The 27,187-nt window shown below is 40.5% G+C and overlaps 1 protein-coding gene across 4 annotated transcripts in view; it reads right to left on the minus strand.

Moving 5' to 3' along the window:
• The window catches only part of CD2AP (CD2 associated protein), a 78,285-nt gene that overhangs the window by 46,972 nt on the left and 4,126 nt on the right, over nucleotides 1-27,187 (minus strand). For 2 of the 4 annotated variants that reach the window (XM_069011725.1, XM_069011723.1), the window contains exons 1-2: nucleotides 18,059-18,101; nucleotides 8,558-8,718 (exon numbers count right to left, since the gene is read on the minus strand). In XM_069011725.1, coding sequence (XP_068867826.1) covers nucleotides 8,558-8,718; nucleotides 18,059-18,086 — 189 coding nt within the window. In that variant the 5' untranslated portion in view covers nucleotides 18,087-18,101. Of the gene's footprint in view, nucleotides 1-3,533; nucleotides 3,731-8,557; nucleotides 8,719-18,058; nucleotides 18,102-27,187 lie in introns of those variants that run through there. The other 2 variants (XM_069011724.1, XM_069011726.1) reach the window with 2 other exon arrangements.

Consider the following 27,187-nt stretch of genomic DNA (forward strand, 5'->3'; position numbering starts at 1 on the left):
CGGTTTGCAAGAATTCAAAAGCTTATTACATCAAGTCCAAAGCTAATGAATTCACCATTTCATCAAAATATACTTTTAGGAAGTGAAAAGCATCCAAAAATCTTGTTACACCTAGAAAATATTTAACACAATAACCTTTTAGATCAGCTCATAATATTGGATAAAGCCAGAGTTCAAGGAACACAAATTCGAAATTAAACTTAATGATAAAAACAGTACAGTAGAGAAGAGCTAACTTCCCCCTCCAAAATGATGAGCCAGCCAAAAAAAAAAATTCACAAGTGGTGCAAATGTTAGGAGTTGACAGGCCAGAGATGAGCTACCGTTGTGCAGGTTTAAGCTTCAAGTTCACATTTAGATTACTTCATTCCACCTCATAAAAAAGCAAAAGAACAGATTTAATATTAACTGTGTTGGGTGTACACACACATTGATTTATTAGACATATGGCAAAGGACTAAAATTACAGGGCTGGAATGTGCAGCCAGAGCCTCCTGGGATGTAACAAACATTACAGCAAACAGCACCGGAATAACTGAACTCTTGGTCTTATTACATATGCTAATCCCAGAGTGCATATTTATAGCTGTATTTTAGACTTCTGTACACAGGAAAGGTCTAAACTTAAAAGTCAGGTTCAAGTCCACTCAGTCTCTGCTGCCCGAGACACCAGCAATGCTTTCTGCAGTTTACTCAATGATGGTTGCAAACACCTTCTGATGGAGCACACCCTGTTCAAAGCCTCCAGCTTTGAACAAGGTGCGGACAAGGGAATGGTTGCCTTGCTCCTGGGCTCGGAGAGGAAGCTATAAAATCACACACGAATCAAGTGTAACAACTAAATAAGGAAGGACAAAGGAGCAGACTACTTCATGTGATTACAGGAATAAGGACATGTATAAACCTGCTGCCTCTTCCACACAAACCATTACACTCAATCAGAGCAGCTTGAGGAGCATCCAGGAGTGTGCAGTTACCACAGAGCAACATGACAAGCTGATACAGAATTTAGAAAAGCAAGAGGCACAGGTACAATCAACAAACTTGAATAACTCAAATCAGAGGGAATAATTAGCATATTAAGCAGTACTCACACAGGTCATTAATCACACTTTATCTTGCTGTCCTTCAGAACAGCACCTTAAATTCCCTGAAGTTCCATACTAGTGCTGCCACTGAGTCAAAATTTAGAAGCTCTTTCCATTTCTCTCATGCTCTTGACAATACAGTATTTTCAAATATGGAATATATGTATGTTAAGATAGTAAGTATTACAAGAAGCACCAGTGTTTTCCTCATTCTGTGTTCGCATTCAGCCATTGAAGACTTCACAATGCTACAGATTTTTCCTCTTACACAGAAACAACAGATTGCAAATGTAAAGTGAAATCTTCACCGGTGACTTTTTCAACATCTTAAAGCACAGGTGCTCATCTTGAACAGGAAAAGGGACATATCGTTTCAATAAATTTCATGCAGTTAAATAGTTCACTTTTGAGGAAAGCATCTGTGACATTTCAGATCTAACAGTCCATCAAAATAAATAATTCAAACAGTCAATTCACTTTCATGCTCTTTCTTTCCAAACAAGATACCTATACTGCCTCAGAATATGAAATAATTCATGCATTCCCAACCAACACCAACAAGGCAACAAAATTGCTGTGTGGACATGGTGACAGTGAAAAGACAACCTGACACACAGGTGCCCACAAACAGCTGTGTGGGCACAGCTGTGTCAGCAATAGCAGCTCTATGCTGCAAACTCAAATACACCTCCAGACTTCCCCTCTCCAAGCCAGATACAGTCACATCACAGAGGGACCACACAGGATACAAACCCAAGCAGTCAATCCAGAGACTCAATTGGAAAAGTTACAGGAATAAGAATAAATCATGGTAAGCTCTAAAAGACAGCAAAAATGCTTACATATCAGTGCCATTGATTATATCTGTCACTGTCTGCAGTTGATATATTTTTCTTTACTATTGTTTTTATAAGCAGTCGTTTCCCCATCATAAGCAAGGCACACCCAAGCCATCTACCTTGCCATTCCAGTCGGAAAAAACCTGTTTCCTTGTTTATTCAGGCCAAAACAGCTGGATAGCAGAGACTTGTCTCTCACCCCACAAGCACAGGAATCATTATCACCATTCTCCCAAATCCCAGACACATGCCAATGGATGGGATTAGCAGGTGCAGCTCAGGCTACAAAAGATACCCCCTGATACGACGCTCTCCTCTAGTGGCCCTATTTTCTCAAAAAGCCTGAAGAAAAATCAGCAGGAACAATGGGAGGCACCATAGTATTGGCAACAGGTGTTAAAGCACCAGCCTGAACACACAGCTTCACTCCTTGCTGGGAGACAAAGAGCCCAGTGCTTCTCTCATATACTCAGCACTGAAACTGAAATTACTTAATATGGCTTTCAATCTTGCATGTAATCTTTGTTTCTGAGAAACAAGAACTGCCAGCTTCGAAGCAAACATCACCTTCTTACCAGCAGGGCTGCCTACTCTGCCTGGGAAGCAGTGCTGCTCGGAGCACTCAGTGTCACCTCCCTGCACAACCCCCTGCGCTGACAGTTCCTTCAAAGGAAAAGGCTGTATAAACTGAAATGTAATTTGACCAACAGGACTGATAAATTGCTGTGTATCTTATTTTCTCCAAGCCTTACCTGGATGCAGAGATTTTGGACAGAATACTTTAAGGAGCAGATGCCACCATATTGGAAATAAGTATTTTATTCTGTTCCTTAAATACATCCTACTTACTTCAAACTAAATGCATATGGCTTAACCTATATACATTGCTTAAAAGTGTATTTATCAATCTGCTTTTTGAACTAATGTTGCTACACTTTTTAATCATGCCCAGGTTAAAATTAACCTAGAAGAGTCTGTCTTGTCTGAGATCTCTCCCAACTCCATGACTCCTTTTAAAGTTCTGGGTGAGGTCAATTTACTATTTTTGAAAAGGAATTAAGGAAGATGCTACGCTTGAAGGAGCTTTCAGCCAAAACTTCTCCCACTGGCTCACAGCACACTTGTGTTTAACAGCATCTCTCCAAGTGAGAGCACAGGACAGAGACAGCAAAGACAGGCTAAAGAAGGTAGGTCAGCTATGCTCCTACTCTAAAGTGTTCGTCTGGGAATGACGAAAAGGGAAGAAAAGAGGCTTGGGCTGTGTTTTGTTTCCACAAACACACAGACCAGGAAGTTGAACAGTAAGAATTACGTAGAAACAAATCATCCTTTTAAAAAAGAATTCTTTCTGCAAACACAGTAGTTGTCTGCAATCTCTAAGTGTCTCCCTATACTACAGAAGGGGACATAAGCTAAACCAAACTCAAGTAATTTTATTATACAAACAATTCTAAGACCAAGAATTTACACCATATACTAAATAAACTCTCAAAATCATACTGCAAGCATAACTTAAATTCATGCTGTTCCCATTCACCACCCCAAATCACAAAGCCTGTTTACAACATTTGATGCTAAGAACATACAGAAAATAAAACAAGCTTACCACTTCCAAGGACATACTTGCTCAAACACGCCCAGTGTTGCAGGGTTTTTTATCCAGGGGGAGGAAGAAAAATGTCACAGTGAGCAAAGTTCACGTGCTAACCTGGAGAGGATCCAGGCTCAGCGCTAGCGCGGCAGCAGCTGCTCACACCTGTGCAGGCAGGAAGCTGCCCCCACACCAGCTCCAAGGCTGAGGTGCTGCATGTCCCAAACACACTCGGAGAAGTGTCCAGCTTGCTCACCACAATGTCCCCAAAGCCTGCTGGCAAACTTCTCTGCCTTAACTGATGAAAGCTACTGATTAATCAATCCACTGCTCCTCCCTCATCCAAGTTACTGCCTTGAGCTTATGATCAAACTGGTTTTACTACCACATAAAGCCTATTACTCACAATACAGCTATTTACAAAACTAAGAGAGCAATAAATGAAATAAAACAAGGAACTTCAGTTCTTAAAAGAAAAACATCTCTGCTGTGTAGGGGCAAAAACCTTAAAAAATAAGCAGAAGGATAAACACCAAATCATCACTTTCAGTTATCAACACAATAGGTGTCTGAGAGTGAACAGAACTACTCAAAACAAGTAAATAAATCAACAAAAATTAATCTTAGTCCATCTTGTCGAAGTAAATGCAAAGGAGTCAAGATTCACTGGGCTAGAGAAAGAGGGAAGTCTGGGGGATTTCCTGAAGGAGCGGAAGCCTGGACTCTTAATCTTTAATTTCAGAGAACTGTTCCTGTATATTATATAAAGTCTAGAAGCAAACAGAAATAAAACCCAACCCATAATCAAAAGGTTTTCCACATTCAACACACCTTAATATCTCCAAAAACCTCACACATTCCATCTAACAGCATTACTACATTTCTCTAAATCACACTGGAGACACACGAAGGTGTGCACATTTCTCACTGTGATGGATTTTAGAAAGGAAAAGCTGCTCTCAAAGAAAACAATAAAAGTCTGCTAGGTTCCATTGCTAATTCCTTTAAGGAATTTATGAAGCTCTTTATTTTAAATTGCCATACAGGAAGAAGCAGAAAAACAGCAATAACAGTGTCAGAAACAAGAACGCTAATTCAACCCCACTCAAAGAGGATACGCACCCAGTTCAAACAGGAATTTCACACTGGGTTTTGTTAATAACATTGGAAACATGCGCACTCCAAAATCCGGCTCTGCAGAACAGGCAGAACACCTTTAAGAAGCCTGAGCACTGAAAAGTGAATTCAAGGAAATGAGCTTCACAAGTAGGCAGCGTAATTGCTTGCACTCTTTTTTTACCTACTTGTATTCAACTGTACATTTACCACCATCTTCTGGTTTTAGGACTGCTCTGGACATCCCACTCACTGACTCCCCACCCAACCTTTACAGCACCTCCCACTCCCCATCCCACACTGTGATGCCGCACAGTAGTATCTGAGGATGTTTCAGAGGCTTTGTGGGGTTCCTCTTAGCTGAGTCTACCTGTTCTCTTTCTTTTAAAGAAAAATGATGCAAGTGGAAGTCAGCACCAAGAACTGCACCTTTTGGGACAGACCATCTCAAACTGCTGGTTAACCAACCCATCAAGTGTTGGGCTCACAGAAAAAATCCTGGTCCCAGCTGGCACCAGGAACCACCAAGCTCTGATCATTCTCCAGGATTTCACCATCAATATGCAAAAGGCTTGGGTAGAAACCAAGAAAACCCAACCAAAAAGTTACCAGATGATGTTACAAGGTACCAAGCACCAGCATTACATCAGTATCCACAGGAAGCTTCCAAAAATTCCCTTCTCCATAGGAGCGTTTCAAAGTCACATAGTGCTTAGCTCACCCACACTGTTCAATAAGTTAACTCAATTAAAAACAAGTTTCAGCTTCCTTTGCTACACTTTTAACAGCAAAGACCCAACTGTTACCACGACATGAAACAAGCCTACTATCACAATTTAAAATATTTTGCAATGTTTAGAAGCTTGAGAAATAAAAGAATGACAATCAAAAAGCTATTTCCTGCTTTAACAACCCAAAATGAAGTTGACAGCATTTAGTCATACTTCAAATAGAAGATTTATTTTTCAAAGCATGAGAAGTTGCACAAAATGTCTGTAAATCCAATGTACGGGCAGAGCCCAGAAGGAGGGAACAGAAGGAGACTGATCTGCTTTAGCAGTGAGGATACAGTCTGAATCGGGGGCATCCAACCTATTCAGGCAGCATACACCAATAATCCTCCTGTCCACATTTTGCTTGTCCTTCAAACAGGCAAGAAGCAGCCTTGTGCTGCCCAACAGCCAAGGACAGCTTGAAGCTGGCATCAAGGCAACAAGCTCTTTTCCTGCCCTCACACAGGATGAAGAGGACACAAAGTACCAAAATTAGCAAGAATAAACTAGCTGGAATTAGAACCATCCCCCAATTCTCTTTCTGTTAATGAAAATCAAAGGCTTTTATTCCTTTTTTTAAAAATAATTTATCTTCTCTAATAACATCTAACATTTGAAAAAGGAAACATGTTTATCTTCACCCAGTTTAATCTGTCATATTTATTATGTTCTTAAATTTTACACATGAAGGCAAATCTAGTGGATAACACATGCACTTTCAGCTTCAAATTTTGATCTTTTCCAGACCAACACAAATTATAATTTACCATCCCCATAGTCGGCATGGAGAGGTTATATCCTGGCCTCAGTTCAATTCTTAAACCAGTGTGGATATATATATTACCAAAATGCCATCACAAATTCAACCACATAATGCATTCAGGCCAGATCCCCATTTAATGCATGAAATTATACTCCTAACAGGAGAGTAAGATGATCCTTTCAGGAAGGAATAAATATTCAAGTACAGTTCCAGAATTTCGCAACCAAAGATGAAAACTTGGTGCAGCCCTTAGCCCTGTCCACAGCAATTTGCCCTCTCTGGTTATGTTTCTGTCCTCTTTCAGACCTTCATGCTCCTTCCCTTTCACGTGGGTAATGGGAAGTCAGCAATACTCATCCCTTGTCAGCATCCTCACTGTTCTTACCACTCCCAGTGGTGGTGGTTGCTCTCGGCAGCAAATAAATAAATCCATTTCTCAAGGGACTTTCCTCATTCACAAGGCCAAAGTCCAGCCCTGCTTGAGCTCCTTTCCACCTCCCTCCAGCAGGTCACCCACACCTTGCAGGTGTTAACAGCACACCAGGCCGAGCTGGACCGTTTGAGTTTAGCTGCTTAGGCTTGGTACTTGTAGCACTCTGGTCACAGTAGCATCCCATAGATCCTACAGCATGATCCAACAACCTACTACAGCAGCAAATGAGAATGGTTTGGGAGGAGGCACAACACCACCAACCAACAACAACAACAACAAAAAAGAAAAAAAAACCAACAAAAAAAAAAAACCAAAAAAACCACCGCCTTTCTGCAATAGCTTTCCCAGAAGTAGTCTCTCAAACAGTAACTACCTGTATATTAACATTTAAGAAAAAACTGTAATCGAACTTACCATGAAGAAAACACACAACTTTCACTACTATAACAATTAATGCTTTCCCATGATCTCACCACTGCACAAAAGCCTTCCAGCCTAAACACACCGTGTTAAAGAAAAGTTCCCAAGATCAGCCTCATAACTGCACTCAGTTCCAGCACCAAGAAGGCAACTTGCCCCTGCTGTCATGAAACAAAAGTGATAATTTTCTTCTGCACAACTTCCCTTCTCCAAAACCCTACGTGTTCTAGAAAACTGTCCCCAGTAACTCAGGGCATCCGACCATGCCATGCACATATGAACAGCTGAGAATTAAAAATAGCTGCAGCTGAGATGCCAGGATGGAAATAATTTTAAACAAAGTTTATAAAAGCCACAGCAGCAGAAGGGCAAGAAAACACCCAGCAAGTTTGGTAATTAACATAGAAACATGCCACATCCAACCCATCTTTGCTCTTCAGCAGACGGACAAATTGATGACACACAAACCAGCAAAGAACCGAGTCTGACGCTTTCTTCCTACACAGCACTTGAGAGCTAATTAAGAACATCAGCACAATAACCATCAAAACACCACTTGAGGTCAAATTACTGTTTATACAGGACTCAAAACCCAAAGATGACTTCAAACTAAACTACCAACAACTTGAAAATGATAGACAAGTGCAAAGCATTCATACAAACTTTCCCTTGGTAGGAGACCCTCACTGAGAATAACTGGATTGTTCACATCAGTTTTAAAAGGAAAATCTTAAAATCCCCCACAGTAAATCAGAAAAGAGCAATTTTGCTTTTTCAGTTTTTCAGAAAAATTGTCAAATTTAAAATAAGCAACTGTAAAGAAGTGTTTATAGTACTGGACCACTATCCCCTTAGGTTTTACAACGTGAAAGTATCACAGTAAGATACACTGGATAGTTCTGGTTTGAAAAAAACTCATTTCACTTTAAAAGGGGCAGGAATATCTACAGTGGAACTATATGGAAGTGTTACACCAAGAAATTCGCAGGATCACAAAAAAGACAGTGCCAGCAGCAGAGTCCCAGGTAAGGTAGAATTGCTCCTTCAAATAAAGCAGTTTGATCCAGGCTGAAGAACCCACATCAGCACAGCCTGAGGATGCAGCTTTTCACTATAGATGAGCTAACTGAGCTGTGACCCCACTTTGCCAACTTTCTTATGACTGGATGTCTTAGATAAGAGTAAGTTTAGGGTTTTTTTTATAGTCTTGGTTGTTTAATCAGTTCATCCCACTAAAGCAGAAAACCTTGGCTACAACTTGGTGCACTGCAGAAGTCAGAGGGACACAGAATACACAGTGTGAGGGTACAGACCAAAAGAAATGCTAAAGTGAGTAAGAACAGACAGCAGAACTTAACATTTTTTTAATATACTTTTGAAGATTTTTTTTTAAATCTATCACCTAGAATGCCTTCCCATTTAAAAAAGAAAAATCATCCTGTTACAAATACAACTGTTGTGTATTCCAGCCATTTCAGTAACAATGACCCTGCCATACCATCACAGTAAAACTAAGCCAATGCAGAAAACTCACCTTCACAAAATTGTCAGGGAACATGCCCCTTCTGCCATTTAACTCCCCTTCCAACCATCCTTCTTCTTCCAGTTTTTTCACATTCCTGATGATTTCCCCAACTCGGATTGTTAACTCATCATCATGCACTGCATCATAGTCATATTCCACAATATAGTCCACTAAAAAGGAAAAAGAAAATGCACAATGAATACAACCCAGAGTGGGAAATGCAACTTGAAAGCCATGCATGTTCAAAAGGCAAACCTAACAATGAATGCTAAGAACAAGCATCTCCCTCACAGCAATGCTATTCTGTGAATTGCAACATTCCCAAGTATTTTGCAGAGGGGGAAACAATTGGATAGTCACCTATTAGAATAAAGTAAATTTAGGAATATGACATCAGGTCATATTTTGGTGGTGGTGGGTAGGTTTTGTTCATGTGTAGTGGCAGGAATTGCTGGCAATGTTTTTTTTCCCCACCAAGTTCCAGCTGAAGATTTGCCAGTTATGAATCACTGCCCACAGGGCAAGTGCTTCTTACTCAGCGCACGTTTGGGGCCAAGGATCAGACACTGTATGTATAGTATGTATGTATGTATAGTACATACTTGCAATGCTTTAAGTCTCATACTTGAGCCTGCTACTTTGTCTGCAAAACATTAATGTCTGCACACACAGCATTTCTGCAGTTTTGATCCAAGAAATGCAACACAGCCAGAAGGTGTGTGATTGATAATATCACACAACCTAAATTGCACAGATGTCTAAAAAGCGCCGTCCTTCAGAGTCATTTGGTTTGTATGAAGTAGAATAAGCAAGTGAGCTTTACTTTTGATACAATGAAGTTTACTCAGATGAGCACAGCAGTGTATTCACATACTTGTCCATCTGTTGCACAAGATCCATGAGTTGCTCACTGACAGCTTAAGGCTTCCTTGGCAATATAGACCCATTTGTTCATCAAGAAACTCTGTTCATGCCAGTAATTTCCACAAACCTGCAGCAATCAAATAATCTTCCCTCTCACTCAAATTCAGTCAAATACGAGAAACTGCCAAATGTTAAAACACCGTTCTCGCTGAAACCTTTCTCTCCTCTGCAGATCACAATGCACAAGAGCACAACAAGGTTAAAAGACAGAAATCCTGAATGGTTGTTGAAGTTTTTCCCCAGGTAAATTTATTTTATCAGTGCATAATAATATCCAACAATTAATTTTAAAATGAAGGAATCAAATGGGAAGAAGTATTATTTCCATGATATTAAACTTACAGCTGCATTATATCAATGTATAATTCTAATCTGTGAGCAGTTTTGGTCACAAGTGCAGCTGCAGTGATTGCAATTAAGCCTTTATCCCTCTGCTGCCTATGGATGAAGCCAGAAAACCCTTAGTAAAAAAAGAGAACTACATGATGGTGCCATGAATGCAAGAGATGCTTGAATGATGTGCCTGGCAAACTATTTTCTGAATATACCCATAAACAAATAAACCAATAGACTATAAACATGAAAACTTAGTTTGGCTTTCTTCCTTTAAGAAAAAAAAATATTTTATTCCTTTTGAACAGCAGTCATCACTGGAGTTACCTGCCTATGATACACACCTGAAACTCCTAGCACACACTTTTTGTACTGGAGACATTTATTTTTGCCAAATGTACTCTCTTAAGCCTGTTCCAAAGCATATTCCCCCATTACTGCCTGCAGCAAGCAGAGTAGTTCTGCCTGGCTTCTGCACAGAATTGCCTCTTGAATGGCTGACATAAAATACTGCCAAACATACAGGAAATTCTGGCAGCCACGAATCATAAAGACAACAGCCACTCATCACCTAAGAGTCTGGAAATGAAAACATCACCTTTCAACCAACTCAACACAGCCATTCTGGAAGCATATAAATGTATAAAAATGTAAGAAATATCCATGTCACATATTTCTCTCATACACTGTTTTGAAGCACATTAGCAGGTACCATATTTCAATATACACACTATAGGAGAGCTTTACAACGCTAAACACAGAAAACTGATCACAACAGAGTGTCAGTAATGGCAAGTGCTCACAGCAGTGACTTGAACTGCCAAACACCTGGTCCTTTTTCCACAGCAGCAGTAGATAATCACACCCACACTGTGTCAACATGAACCAATCCTATTGAAAGCTTATTTATTCCCTCGGGAGAACATTTCTGTATTTGTGTTTGAAATATACAGCACATTCATTTTGGTCACCTTTCCAGACTATAAAACATGGACTCAGTCATGCCAACAACCAATGGAGAACCTGAAGAACCTCCAAGTCATCATCCACGTGTCTTTATGTTCCAAAGACAAATAGCAGTAAATGGACATCAGCTTCTTAAACTTGAAATCTAGGTGCTGAATCTAGGTTGTATTTGTCAGTGATACTCAATGCCACCCTCACTCTCATGGATATGTAGACAAACCAGATGTGAATTCTGTTGCCTTGTCTGTGACGTGGAAAGGATGATGGGGAATGGTAAGATAGTCTCCATCTGATATATTTTTTCCTTATAATGGCAGTGAAACAGCAAGGAGCTACACATCTCATGTCTTGCTACTATGTGGTCCTTAACAGAAGAACAGAAGAACAGTTGTAAGTTTTGCTTTTCGATATTATCAAGTAGCACTATTTAAATCATCCAGGTAATTCACACCCCAGCATGATGGGCAAGAAACCACTGTACTGCCAAAACAGTCCAGATTAAATAAGCCTCTGAAATATCCTAAAGTATAATATTTACCCAAGTAAAAACAGAGTCCAAGGATGACAGAAAACATTTTTAAGGAATCACAACTCCTTATAAGAACAATAACTAGAAATTACATTAGTTGACTGATTATACTTCGTAATGCTTGTACTAGTTCTGAATGCTTTTGAATGCTTCAAGTTTTCACTTAAAAGCTTTACTCGAACAGATACACTGCATTTAGTCAGGACTCCAGAAATATAAGCTGGTCAAAAATGTTTTTTAAAAATTCTCAACTGGTATAAGGTGCAGCAGAACTCCTCAGCAACACAAACTACCAAATACACCTATCTTGTCTCCTCTCTGCTTTTTACACTGCTTTCTCTATTTCAAACCCCACTCAAATCAATTATCTGTTGCTTGAAGTCCATAATGATCAAGTCTCAAATGAAAAATAGTCTTCTCAAGCTTGAGCAGGAATGCTGTGAGGTTTACTGTGCTTTTCTAGAACATCCAGAAACACCAAAGTTTACCTGAGAGGGGGAGACAACTTTCTCCTGAGTTTTCACAGTATCTGCATACAAGGAAAGGCTGAAAAGTGCTGGGAAAAGGCTCAGGGAAATCTCATTGATCAGGGTATGGAAAACCTTAAGCTGTGCCCCATAAAAACCCAAGAGACAGTGGGACAAAATGAAACCAAACAAATGCCACTTAAACATATATAAACATACTCTCTCATCCAGCCATGACAGCTTTTCAACATACTTAGGGAACCTTCCAGATGGCGTTTTTTGAAGGTTCTAACGTATTTTCAGTGGCAACAGACTGATTAGAATCAACAGAGCTAAGAAAAAAATTACTGACTGGACATTTTTGGAGGAAGATGGCTCTGTGGGAGCAGTCTATTCAGCTCTTGTTTTTTAGTAAGATGACAACCTCACTAATGACACAATAATGAAACAACTAGGTTGGACATTAGAAAGAAAATGATGAAAGGATGAAAAGTGTGATTACATATTGTAATGGGCTTCCCAGGGAGCAGTTTAAGGGAAGACTGGATATGGCACTTACTGCCATGGTCTGGTTGACATGATGGTGTTTGGTTGTAGATTGGATTCGATGATCTCACAGGTCTTTTCAAAAATATTTGATTCTGTGATAAAACAGACCAAACATGTCAAAGCCAGTCAGCCCTGTTACAGCTACAGACTGCATTATTTCCCACAGCACAAAGTGTCCTATCTAACACCTCTTTATAAACAGCTCCCACTGTCAGCCAACACAGCAACACTGCCTGCACCAGGTATTCAGTCACTGCTGGCACAGGTGGACTCCCCACTTCTCCAAACCTTACACAACCAGCTCCTCTACCGACCACATGCCAGTGCCAAGACAGAAGCCAAGTCCCCCAACAAGCACGGCCACATTACACCCATCTTCTGTGATTTTAAACAAAGGGTGTCTTCAACTCCTCAGACTCTTTCCAAAGTTGCCTACCAGAGGTAATCTAAGGTCCTCTGGTAGCCCTAAAACAGAAACCAATAAATAAATCAAGAAGAGCTAAAAATACACCAAAATTCCAGAATGCCTATGTCTTCAACGGAAATAGATACTCATCCAGCAAAGAGCACAATTTCACATTCTTGGTACTTTGTTTAGGGTATTACAATATGGTCAGAATCCAGTGACCCTTCTATAGTAGCCAAAAAGACAAACCAGATTTAAAATAAATCCCACGAAAGACACATTTTAATTATTTTTTTTTTTTTTTTAAAGAGGGGAGTGGGATTCATCAGATAACTGAAATCCTTGCATATATTGGGAAGCCTTGCTGAAACTTTCTGGAGACCTGGAGGGACAGAGTCCAACGTGAAGCAGCAAGAATTGCTGCTGTGCTCCATAAAGGTCTCTTCAGGCAGGTTTTAGGCCAGTTCAGATTCAAAGTCACTTACTGGAATGACAACCCTGGAAAGTTGTATAGCCTCCAGAAGTATCATGCCAGCAGAACTGCAGTTACACTAGAAACTCAGCTTTTGCTTTTCCAATTTATCACAACAGACAGTTGCTGGATGCCTAAAACAAACTTCATTAGTACTGTTATTTCCACTTGCACATTTATCACACAATAGCCCCAAAATTTAGTCTCCTATAAAACCAAACCTAACAATTCTCTTATTATTTATGAATAGAGTTACAAAGGTATTTCATTTTACAGCAGACAAAGTTTACAATGCAGACAAAAGATCACAGAGAACACAATCTTACCCTTTTAACTATCATAATTTTCTTCACAATTATTTCAAAATCAGGTGCTGAACTTAAGGGGAATGCTCCTTCCAGTTGCTTTCCTACAGAAATGTTCCAACAATTTGTGAGCTATGGGAATTCCAGCTGGTTTAATACTAATATAGGATATGTTTAGCCACTTAAGGCAGATCTTAACACTAAACTCAGGTGTTTAAATGCTGAACAATGAAAACACCTCCGTAAGTATTAACATAAGTAGTGGTTATAAGAATGTTTTCTTTCCACTTCTATACCGTATAATTTCCTGTCACCCTGACCTGAGTCACTGATGACAACCCAGATTCTTAAATAAAAAGGCCTGATAGACTTCCCACTGCCCTTAAAATTTTAGTTCCTGCTCTCAGAACTGTGAGTTTTGTCTACAAAGCTCTCCTGTAAAGATACATGCACATGGTGAGCACCAGGGTTTGGGAACCAAAGACAAATCCCTCCTGGCCAAGAGCTCCCACTGCTCTGCAGCCAGGCTCCCTCTTCCAGGCTCTGCATCTGCTTCACTCTCCTGTTTACAAATGACCATAATAACCAGTTCCCCAAAGATCCAAGTATTCCTTTGGGGTACAAATGTAGGTTTGCTCTTCATCAGTCTGAGTAAGGGAGCACCTCACATTTCCTGCTATCAGAGAAACCACTCTGATCACTGGTCTTGTGCAAAAGTCCTTCCCTTCCTTTCCTACCCCAGTACCATCTCACTGAGAAGCAGCCGAGGGACTGAACCTTGAACAGATGGAAACATTCAGTATTTCCTACCTCCTTCTCACGGTGCCCAATAAAGCTACATCACCAACAGAGAGTGGGAAAGCCATGAAGTTGTATTTCAGACGTCCTGCCCTGAGGATGTTGTGATCCCATGCTTTCTTCTGTGTGCATTCACTGGTCCCTTCCCCTTGCTCTGTGCTTAAATTAGTAGTTATTTATAATACTGGTGAATAAGATAAAGAAACAGCCCAAGAGAAAACTTGTAGTGACAACTTTCTGCAAGTTTATCTCCTTAAGATGTCTCACTGCAGGGTCAGACACAGGACTACTTAAAACCCACTTTAGATTAATATCTACATCCCTGCTACAGCTCAGATCAGGGGTACACTGCTCAGTGAAGCTCCAAACCACCCTCATTTGTGGTGGTTCAGTTCAGTGTGGAACACTCTCACAGCAAGTAACCTGGAATTCTTTTTTCACTGAAATTAAACCCAGGAACACAATCTTTAACGGGCATTATGCCCATGGGACAAGACTAAAACTACAATGATATAAAAAGGTCCAAAATTTGGAACATGAATGTGGTCCCTCACACAAGCAATTTCCCTCTACAGATCCACTCATCTTGCCCCTCACCACTTGCTGCTTTGCTCAAAGCCAAAATCTGCCATGAAACCACATCCTAACATAACACATTATTGATACAAGGCCACTGGATTCCTGTCAACTCTGATGGTAAGGATGCAGTTCTATGCTATTAAGAAACTGAACAAGGGTAATTAGCTAATGGAGACCATGCAGTCTACACCTATTTAACAGTACAGCCACTAGTACTGAGCCACACCATACAGAAGAGCAGACATTTCACTGAGCTGAGCCATGCAGAGCCGTCACATTCACATTCCACATGAAGGACTTGCAAACAGTTGCATCACAAGGGCTACTGGAAGTGTTGAACATCACCAATGAGATGTTTCACCTGCACAGTAACTCAAAAGAAGGTCGGGTGCCTCCTGTATGGCTTCTGGAACAGGAGTGACACATGGCAGAGACATTTCCACTTCCCAAGGGAGCCACACCAGTTGTGCCAGCTCCGGTCCTGCCAAACAGCTCCGTACCAAAGCAGTCACACTGCCTCCTGCTCCTGAAGCTTTGATCCTGTGTGCCAGCCAAGTAAACTCTGCTGCCACAAAGAAAGGATGTGGCAGAGGAGGTTCTCTGCATTTTAAGATAATGCTGACCTCATTTATTCAAATATTGACTAATGGTCTTGTTTTAAGCAAAATGCCCTGAGCCATGAGAATTCTTGCATTAGTTTATAATAATACAACATAATTCCAATAAAATTGAAAGATTTTCATGCTGTTCTATGTACATTTTCTTTTAAGCATAGACAATTAATTCCCAATTTGCTGTAAGATGATTATTCCAGTCATGGATTATTTCAAAGACAGAGAATCTAAACCTGTACAAATTATTAGTTCAGGTTGCTGGGCAAACAAACAATCCTTTCAAGCACTAAAGATGCCTCCAATACATACAAATACACACTGTTGGACCCAAGCTGATTCTACATAAAATCAGCTCAGCTGTGTCCAGCCAGTCTTTGGAAGCACCACAAATACCCTGCAGTCACCCAGCAGGGACTCAGTTTGGATGCCAACAGGATTTGCTCTGTTTAAAGCAACTTCATGTTGAAGCGAGTATGAGCCTTCACGCTCTCTTCAACACAGCCCATCTAGGAAGACTCAGCAGGTTCAAAGCAGCATTAGATGGGTGAGGGCAATCAGCCACTCTGCTGCAGTCAGGCCAAATTCCCAACAAGCCCCTTTCCACTTCCTCAGCACAAGAGCTGACAATTCAGAGCACCATCCCCCATCTGAGCTAACATCAAATTAATCACAGAATAAGCTGAGTTGGAAGGGACCCACAAGGATCACTGTGCAGGCTGGCCCTGCACAGGACCATCCAAGAGCCACACCCTGTGCCTGAGAACGATGTCCGGACACTTCTTGAACTCTTGTCAGGCTGGAGCTGTGACCACTTCCCTAGGGAGCCTGTTCCAGTGCCTAGCCACCCTCTGGGTGAAGAAACTTTTCCTAATATCCAACCTTAACCTCCACTGGCACAACTTCAGGCCATTCCAGTCCCCACAGAGCAGAGATCCATGTCTGCCCCTCCTCTTCCCCTCATGAGGAAGCTGTAGACCACAATGAGGTCTCCCATCAGTCTCTTCTTTCTCCAGGCTGAACAGACCAAGTGACCTCATACAGCTTTCCCCTCCAGTGCCTTCACCATCTTTGTTGCCCTCCTTTGGATACTCTCCAATAGTTTAATATCTATTTTTGCACTGTGGTGTCCACAACTGCACAATATTCAAGGTGAGGCCGCCCCAGTGCAAAGCAGAGCGGGACAGTCCCGTCCCTTGTCCGGCTGCTGTGCCTGATGCACCCCAGGACAAAGTGCTGTGCTGGGGCAGTTCAGTCTTTCAGCTCCAGCTCCCATTCCTCTATCAGATGTTAAAAAACCTCAGGAATCTAAATATCAGAGTCTTCTCAACTAAAAAATCATTGCACTATTATTAAGAAAATATATCATTCTTCTGGAATAATTTCTCTTAACTATCACAAGTCACTACCAAAAAGCTGTTGGATATGTGATGGTTTACAAGACCTGTTAAATACTTAATAAGCACTCTCCAATGCTTACACTGAGGGTATTTTAAACTGCTATAAAGATAGCTTTTGGGAAAAAAAAAGAATGAAGCTAGAATTAGCACACATCATGGAGAAAACCAGAAACAACAACCAAACCAAAAAAAGGCAACAAAACAACTTTGAAACATCCTGTTTAAGTCTCTCAATATCCAGTATCTCATTTAAGCCTTTGTTTCCCCACACTTAAGCACCAACAGCCCAGCTACTGTCAGCTTCCCATTTTGGTTAAGTACTATAAGGTTTAAAGGAAAAAAAGTATCATTGCAAGAGAGGAAGGAACAAGCTGGCACAAAAACAGTTCTGTTATTTTCCTGAAGTATGGGGTCTCACCACATTTTCTACTTTCTAATGATAACAAATACGTTATTGCATCCTTTCAGTATATATGTTTTCCTAAGGTCTGTAGTGACAGGACATGGGGCACTGGTTTTAAACTGACAGAGGGACAATTTAGATTAGACCTAAGGAAGGAACTCCTGCTGATGAGGATGGTGAGACACTGGCACAAGCTGCTCAGAGAAGCTGCAGATATTTCATCCCCAGAAGTGTTCAAGGCCAGGCTGGATGGAGCTTTGAGCAACCAGATCTAGTGAAAGGTGTCCCTGCCCATGGATAACCTTTAAAGGTCCCTTCCAATCCAAACTACTCTGTGATTCAGGCACAAATACCTTTTAATGATATTTTTTGTTAGATAGACCATACAAATAAATGAACGAATCTCTGTCATTAGCATGTTCTTTTTCAAAGACATCCTGTAACACTCACAGATTTCCTGTAATCCACAAGATCTCTCATATCCCTCACTGAAGTTGCTTACTTGCACTTTTGATTTTACATTTACAGCTGACAGTAAACTCTGCTGAAGTTGGCCAAACTGAAATTAATTTCAGCCACTAAACACTTCTCCCAAAAACACCTTCTCACTGCTATGCCACTGACATCCCAGTCATAAACTCTCAGACAGTACAATCCCCAGCCAGGGACTTAGACAGGTGCTGTCTAAAGTCTCTGATAAGGCAACTTTATTCAAGTTTGTTTTTTTTTTTTCCTGTCCACCCTGCAATATCTGCTATTTTTCCTTACTTCTTTTGGAACTTGCTCTGTGCTGCATCACCAGCTCTAGCACAAGTATCTTCTGCTTAAAGCAACAATTCCTCTACATCCATAGCCTGCCTAGAAAAAAAAGAAAACAAAATAAGAATAGCAGTCTACCCTTGAGAGAGTCTAAAGCCAGGAGACTTGGTTCTGTCAGCACAGAACTCGTCCATCTGGAATCCGCCCTGGATCTGCCTGGCATTTTTAGATTGGGTAAGGCAATGGTGCATTCTCCAAGAAATGACTCACCACACACTCTTAATAAAAAGTTTACATTGAATTTTACAGCCCAGTAAGAATGTCTGAAATAATTATGAAAATGAACAGTTGAAAACTGTATGTATGCTTTTTCCTCCCAAATTATTTCAACTAATGAGAAACTCGTTGCATTCTAACAGCAACCATCTCAAACATCGGTTTCTTGTGCTGGCTTGGGTACAATTAGCAAGAGACTTTGAGAAGGAAACTAAAGAGTATAGCAGAAACCCTGCCCAGCAGCCTGCCCTAAAACATGCAAATATGCCTCACTTTCCTACGCCAGGATCCTGTAATTTTCTGGAGTGCACTGTAGTGCTTAACGCTGTATATGATAAAACACAATTGAAAACTGAATGTTTTTCAGTTTTCACTTACCTAAAGCAAATTGTCTTCACACACACCCTCATAAAACTGTATGCTGTAGATGATAAGTCACCATTGCCAGCCAGATGGGAAAAAAAATGTTTTAGGGATACCTCACTGCAGATTTATCAACTCTAAAATAAGTAACCAATCATATCTCCTCCAATATTATCAGAAATACTTGTCTTAAGTTCAGTCATAAATTTAATAAATGTTACAATTGAGGATTTAATTTACCCCCTCACTTCTATGAGCAGAATTGCTGGGCTCCTCCCTTTGCAGCAGAAGGCATGAAACAGGAAGTATTACAATAAAATCTCTTCCACCTCCAGGTATTTAATATAAGGACAGAGGGGGTCAAAACGTTTTGCCTGTGAAGTGACATGAAGCAGAAAGTGACGATTTGTGCTACTTGCTATTTCCCTCAGTCTGAGCAGAGCTCAGAGCAAGAAACCAGCCTGGAAATGAGAAGTGACACCTGCAAGAAAGGCAGCAAATGTCTCCACGAGCAGAAGTGAAAAAATGCTACTAATTCACACTGTGGAGAAAACCAGGGATCTTTGAGGGCACAGGGGAACGTATTTAAAAAAAACAAAACCATGCCACATTTTCTGAAGTCATGACTCAGACACTGTTCCATATATAGATTTATGCTTCTTCCTCTGTTCCGTCCCTTAATTTTATAACGTCTATTTGGCACAACATTCAAGGTGAGTCACAAAACACCGAATTACAAATTCTGCTAAAACAAAGGCATGCCAAAAAGCACTGAAGAACAGAAGAATCATACCTCATTTATATTTTTTTCAAATCCAAAGCACCAAAGAAGCAGTGAAAGTACCACAAGGTCAACAGCATATTTACACGTGTTACCTTAAAGCCTTCATTAGATAATTAGCTCACAAAAACAAGTTTGAAGCTGAAGATTCTGTTGCTTATCTGAGAACTCTTTGTAAAAAGTCATTCCCCTGAAAAATAAAAAACTGTATTTGAATTTTCCTTCCTCTATCAGGACTCCACACTACTGTAAAAGCTTCAGCTCCTCCTGCAGATTTTTTTTTCAGGTTTCTCCTAGCCAAAAAGGACATCATGATCATAGCCCCAGGTTATGAATTCAAGAGTTATGAAAACAAGAAAGTCTCTGAAAGTCTTTTGGGTTTAAATGAAAACTCCTTTTACACTATAAAGAAATGCAGAAATGCTTTGATAGACAACCTACAATTTGGTACACCTCTAATTCTGAGCGACAGTTAGTACTTGTACAAACATGGCAAGAATCTGGCTTTGAAATAAATTTACAGGAACTTAAAAGCATTATTCGGAGCACGCACAAAGTGTTCCCTTCATCTTTAAAAACAGACATGATGCAAGAGTCTGAATGGTCCCAGATTGGAATCTTGCAAAAACCACAAAATATGCTTAGCATTAAAACAGGAACAAGTGTTTGTATCTGACTCCATGCTGTCAGGTCATACTAATTGTGACATAAAGTTCACTTACTTTTTAGTGTGGACATTTTCATCAATACAATAAATTGAACCTCCGATGGAAAGGCACAGAAAGAAATCCTTATGAGATGGATTTTTACAAAAGCCAGTCAAAATAGCAAATGCTCAAGGGGACCCTATACTCTATCAGACAGTTTTAAAGGAGGCAAATTGTTTCATTAGGTCAATTATGTTCTAAAAGTTCAGGGATCAAATACCCATTTGCAATATGTATTTAGAAGGATTTAAGCACTTCTTATTAAGATCACAATTTCAATCTGCATGGTTTGCAATGCTTCCAATAACAGGAAAACAGGGTTTGAAAGGACCTCTGGAGGTTACTTATTCCAAACTGGTCAGAGCAAGGTAAATCTCAAAGTCAAATCAGGTTGCTCAAGGTTTTGTCCTAGCTGTCCTTTGTCCAGCTAAGGATGTCTCCATCCTTATCTTGAAAGGATAGAGATAAAACAGCCACCCCCTGCACCTTTTCTGATACCAAATTCCCATAATAATTTTTCCACATTATATTCAATAGGAATTACCACGGTCCTAACTTCCAGGCATTGGTTCACAATTTTTCACTGTGCCTCCAAGGAGAGTAGGTTGTTCTCTCCAGGGTCCACCTACTTCCTGGACACCATATACACCAGCCTCCCAACCACTCTGAACTCTCCAGTTCTGTGGCATTCCCACTGCATTTGAGGGGAGGGAGGAGCAAAACTGGACACAGTATTTTAAAGACAGTGCTGTGAGTGCCAGGGCGTGGGGAACAACCACTCTCCATGACCTGCTGGGTACTATCCTGCTCATATCCCTGGTAAACAGTAAGGTAGTTCATTACTACTGCAGCACATCAATCATCCCCCACCCCATTCACTGTGGAGTTTTTAATGTACCTGGCCATAGCCTTGAGCATTTGAAGAAATGAGTGTTTTGTGAGCGTCCCTACCTGCCTGTCTTCCTGCTTCACTCCCAATAATTCTTCCCCTGTAGACCCATTTGGCTGAAACATGTCAGAAGAGCAGAATCTCTAAAATAAGAGCTGTACATTTTTTACTTTTTAGGGGTTTTTGCAGAGTCAGCACTGAAGCACTCAAATCTCAGTCCTTTCCAAGGAAAAGACTTCAGGACTGCCCCAACACTCTTGCTCTTCTAACCTGATGGCTGGCTGATGACCAAATATGCAGCTTGGAAGCAGCTACAGCATGTGCTGTGTCTTGCAGAGCTAATTGATAGTAACACAACGATTGGTATTTGAAGAATTTGAGGAGGGATCAGAGGCCTTACAGGAGTTTATGAAAAGCTGTCTGGGGCAAGGGATACCAGTTGCTGCTGTCAGGAGACAAAGCAACTGGGGCAAGTTCATAGAAAGCCAACACTCATCCCTGCCATTCTCAACACGGTCATTTGAAGGAGTAGTTTGGATTTCAGAAACACAAAGGAAATACTCTTAATTGTTCCTACATATTCACAACTACAGGCATAATCTGGGGGACCCAACTACACACACAAAACAAAAAAAGTGAAATCAAGAGAGGGGAAGAGTCAGCAATATAACCTCAACTTTTTCAAACACTGAGGTCAAGATTTACCTCTTCAGTCGCTCTTCAGAACTGAAAAACCAGGATACAGCAGTGAACAGCACAATCCAGCAACTCTATCTTGATGGAAAATCAGCATGGTCTCCTTGCTGCATGAAGATGGCAGGCTGTATCTTATTCTACTCTCAGCACATCTCCTGTTTCATAAACAGCTTTATTTCATCTGCTGTTCATCCAGGCTGAGGCTTTCTGTTACTGGTTATCTACCAGGGCAAGTTTTCTTCTACAACCTACATATTAGAAGCCATTTACATTACAATCCATACATGTGCCTTATAGTTCTCTCTCAGGAAGGATGAAGCACTAAGACTGAAAGAGCAAACTCTCTTCCCACAAAATAAGCATCTAGTAAAGAGCACATGGAAATAAGAGGAAGCAATTTTATACACCCTTAATTGTGCTTTTACTTGACAACCCTATACAGTTAATTTACACACATAGCCCTATAGCACACAATGATTCAAGAAATGCCTTCAAGCTCTCCTCAAGCTGCAAAGGGTGTCAGCTGAGATAGTTTCCAATTCCCCTACCTCCTTGCACCACATCCTTACTCAGATACTGGTAGGCTGTGAAAGCAGACCCTGTTATACTTAGGCTTCTTATAATGTGAATGTATCATTGTAATGGGTTTAATATCATCTTCCCCTTCACAGAAGCTCTCCTTCTGCTGAAGGATGAGGTCTACTTTCAGTAACACGCAGGCCAGGCAAAGGAAGCCCCATATTTCATTTTCAAGAGCAAAGCAGCACAGTTCATAGTAATTTATCCTTAATAAAAAGGCTACATTCTGCTGTTTGCACCTTTCAAGAAAATCTGCTGTCTCCTTATCTACCATACCCATGAGAGTGTGGGATTAACATATTTGCTTTTATCCTCATGACTACAAAAGCCTTGCTCACCTCAGCACTTCCACTGCCCCACGTGCAAAAAAGCATCTCATTTCACCTGGCTCCAGAACAGCACTAACTCAGCTGAACACAGCACAAAACGTTGTTTGGGACACTGAGATTTCAAACAAACAGCCCATGGCCCATGCTGCAGACACTCTCGTGCAGCTTGCAAATCCTGCTAATTTTGTCAAGTCTTGTACCACAATCTCTTCACAAAAGAATATTATTCACTTAACCTCTTTGGATGTGAAACAGACAATCTCTGCTTTTCAGGACCGACTGCTTTAGTCACTTATAGAGATCAGAGTTCTACAGTGACTCCAAAAATCTGAGGCTAAAGAAGTGACCCTGCATGGTCTCTCCCTACTCATTCCCATTTCACTACTTCTTCCCCTGTGCTGGTCTCACAGCTGTGCCTGCTACAGGGTGTGTCAGTCTAGTCTGCTGCCAGATCAGTCAGCTGGTTCTCTTCCAGACAGATTCAACCCTGGCCAGTGTCTTAAACTACATCATTGCATGGACACATGATCACTAAACCTGCCAAAAGGGGAGATTAAAGACCACAGTGATATCTGCATCATCTACGGGATTGACCATATCAAGAAATGATGGATATAGCATTCTCCTGGCAGTTTGTTCTAGCAGTTAGTAACTTCCCTGACAGAAACATTTAGATGTTAAAATGAGTGCAAAGAGCAATGTGATTTACCTCAAGTTTTAGGCAGGCTTATTGTTCTTAATCTTGTATTTACTGGTTTATGATAGTACTAAATAAGCCAAACTCCATAAAAGCATTTAAGTGATGGGAACGTTGCAAGTCCAGCCCAACTGTAGAAAATCAGGATACAGAAAGACAGAGGCATATTTTACATATTACTCAGTCTTCTTCTCAAAACATATATATTATTGAGGATAACCAAAACCAATATCCACAGAAATACAAAAGGCACCTCAGTAACAAGTTCTAGCTGTTTAGAAACTATTTTCTCTTTAAAGGTATTATTAAATCAATAAAAAATTGCAAATTAGAGGCACAGTTTAACAGGAACATTTGGCTGGCTTAAAATGCATTGGGGAGGATTAAAAAAAAGCCCTTTAAAGATACAGAAAAAGAAAGATGTGAAAAAACCAATTTGGCAAATTGTGAACACTTATGGAGAGCAATTAATATAGACACTCAGAAGAAACTTAAATTTCAGAGTGAATCTAGTGCAAAGTAACCTAAGGTTAAAATGGAAAAGGAAAAACACTCTACATTCCCTGAAATTCAGTCCCATCCACTCTCTTGCCTGGGAGATAAGGACTGCAGCCAGAGTGAAGCCATCCAGCTTGCTGACAGGATGGCAAAGCTGGCCCAGGAGTTTCTCCCCCACCAGCCAGCTCATCAGCTCACAGCAGGGCTCACAGCCACTGGAGCCAGGGCAAGCCAGACATAGGCACTGCACAGCTCGGGCCCTTTCTGGCAGCAGCCTGAAGTTATCTCTGAAGCACAGCCTGAAACTGCACCCACAGCATGACTTCAGGAGAAGGGAGATTATATGCAAAGCAGCCTTAAAACAAATCTGTTCATAGCTCAAGGAACAAGTTCAGAGTTAAGTGATGAGATTCTCCTTCACTTCATAAAACTAGTCTTTTTAATTCTTCAAGCAGCAAAGATGGAGACTCTTTTCCGTGAGAAAGATGCATTGAGAAGAAACAACTTGAAACATTCTGACAAGTTTGCTTTCATATTTTTCCTGGAAAATGAAGAAACAGTGCAACTTTGGGAAATAAAAACACACTAAGAGGAATAAAGGTATACTGGTATGTTACCAATAAAGCCACAACTGAACTGAAGAGCCAAAACTGGAAGGCAAAAATTTCTATCAGGGCTAAGTTGACAACTGCTGTAAAAGTGCTGCAGGTGGTATCAGTGTCAGTAGCATCCTCACCCTCCTCCTGCAACCATGAGCCTCAGTTTCTGGACAGCCAGCCTGGTTGAAAGCTGATTCAGAAAGACAAGGAAGTTTCAGATTATTTGGTTCATACAAGCAAGGGAAGAGGAGAATACTCACTAGTCAGAGCTAATGAACGCCGCGACTTTACTTCAGTGCCAGCTTCAAAAGATCAAACTATATCCACAGTCAAAAGCATCTGAGTAATGCCAACCACTTAGTAATTTTATCAAAGAGGCAGAAACTGATGACTTAAGAGTCTTCTTTAAATAGCAAGTCAGGCAAGTTTCCAGGAACTCTAGCAAAACTGCCTTATTTAAAATTAAAGTAAAAATCATTAATAACTCCCATCCACAAAAATCTATTCACAGCTGTTGCAGAAGCAAAAATAATGAGATTGACTAGCACTCCTTAATTCCAAAACCATTTGCCTCTAATGACAAAAAGTATCATGTTTATAGTGATTTACTTCCTGTTAAGAAACAGTGCAATCTTAAGCCATTTAAATAATTTAAAGCAACACTTCATCTAGTTCAAACAATGAAAGCAATAACTTTCATTTTGAGTTTCTTTAACAATAATGTCAAATTTAAACTCAATTTGCAATCACAAAGCTCTTCAGCACTAAGTGGAGAGCAACTGCAGCCCTCACCTGTAACAGCACAGGTCAGCACTGTGCAAGCTGCTGAAATTAAAGGAAAATGCTTCATTTCTTTAATTATTCAAAATATTATGTTCTCATTTTTTCTGCTGAAAGCAACCCTGGCCGAATACAGATTTCACAGAATGTTCTGAGTCGGAAGGGACCCACAAGGATCATCGAGTCCAACTCTTAAATAAATGGCCCGTACAGGGACTGAGCTCATAACCTTGGTGTTTTTAGCACCAGGCACTGACCAGCTCAGCAGGGTCACACGCATGTTATAGGCAATAAATATTCCTTTAAGAAAAGTGAATTTAATATTCTAAATTACCTCGTATTATACACTCTACAGTGTACATCACCCCAAAAGCAGAAATATTTAACTCATTCGGCAGACAGACACATACTGTGATTTTTCCTTCAGTCTGATTTAGGACTCTGGCAGTGGCAGGACTTAAATTTTTGTTCAAAAATATCTACAGCGCATCATTTTCTTTGTTCAATATTTCTGAAAAAGAAGTATCTCCTACTGATTGTATATGAAGAAAGTCAATTCTGCATCAGGTAGTGCAATAAAACAAAATCCCACCCAAAACACTTGTTGGCATTAGTCAGAGAAAGTAAATAGCAGTGCTGGTGTCACATTACATAAATGAAATCTGAAGATTATGCTGGGAAACGGGGAAATAATTTAGGGTAAAAAGACACTTATTAACATAGCAAGAGTTGACACCAGAAAAGAGGCAACTGGAAAGGCAGTTTTAGTGCTTCAGTCCTGCTGTCACCAGTGCACCAGGACAGCCACGGGTGATGCTCAAGCAGGGTTGTGCTTCCTCCACCACAGCACTGGGGAAATCTGTTTCTCATCACCCCACGCCCAAGGTAAGGGACAGCAAAGGCTAAGGCATCGCCTCCACCAAGAGCTGGGCACATTTTAGATCATCAAAATTCAGAGTAGAAACAAAAAGCAACATTATGGAAAAGTGTCAGGAAAGAAAAAGCTGAATGTAATTTAGCTACATTACAAAATACAATACAAAAAAAGACACCCACTTTAAAAGGAGCAGAAGAAAAAGGCTAAACCCCTGTGGTGGACCAGAGACACATTTTAAGTGCCCAGGTGGCAACCACAGCTGCTAGAAATCGCTACAGCCCAGACCTACTCACAACAAATTTCACCTGATTACTTACCCACTTCTGTCAAGATGATTTTAGTCACTTTAAGCATTGTCATTGCTGCTCTCTCCTAAAAAATCATTTTTATCAAGCTAGGTTAGGGAACTACGAAACCAGCAGTCATATGTGACAGCACCTCCAAGGAAGCAAAATGAATGGGAAGAGCAGAGCTGTGACAGCCAGAGAGGGACAGACCAGGCAGCCACCTCACTTAGCCCCAGACAGCACAGTGTGCCCAACCACACGTTTCCTGTGTTTATGCAACAAAAACCCACTAAGAAAAAAAAACCAAGCAGAGGCAGACTATGGAGAAAGCCAGTGAAAGTGAGGAGAATTCAAGGGCAAAGTCCTACCCAGATGAAAATAAATCTCTTAAGAACTGTTAGAAAAACAAAAGAAACCAAGACAGCAAAAATATAACTGCACCCCTACACTAAGTTAACTCTTGAATAACATGAAAAACTCTCCTAAACAAGATGAAAACACAATCAAGACTAAAATAACTATCCAGTAAAGGTGACCAGCACCTGGAATGACTGGCACACGACAAAAGTAGATGTACAGAGACTTCTCAGTATGAAGCCACCAGACAATCACCTACCATTTTTCAAAAATACAATGGAGTCTGGCAGAACAAAAAGCAATTTTAGGGCAAAAAAAACTTCACACTGAAAGGACATATTTCCCCCACACATTCCCATACATGTTAAACAGAGACTCCCACTGTCACAAACAGAGGTGCTTGGCAAAAACCACCAGGTTCTT

This window comes from Aphelocoma coerulescens, chromosome 3, assembly GCF_041296385.1.
Source record: "Aphelocoma coerulescens isolate FSJ_1873_10779 chromosome 3, UR_Acoe_1.0, whole genome shotgun sequence".
In the NCBI taxonomy this organism is placed as follows: domain Eukaryota; kingdom Metazoa; phylum Chordata; class Aves; order Passeriformes; family Corvidae; genus Aphelocoma; species Aphelocoma coerulescens.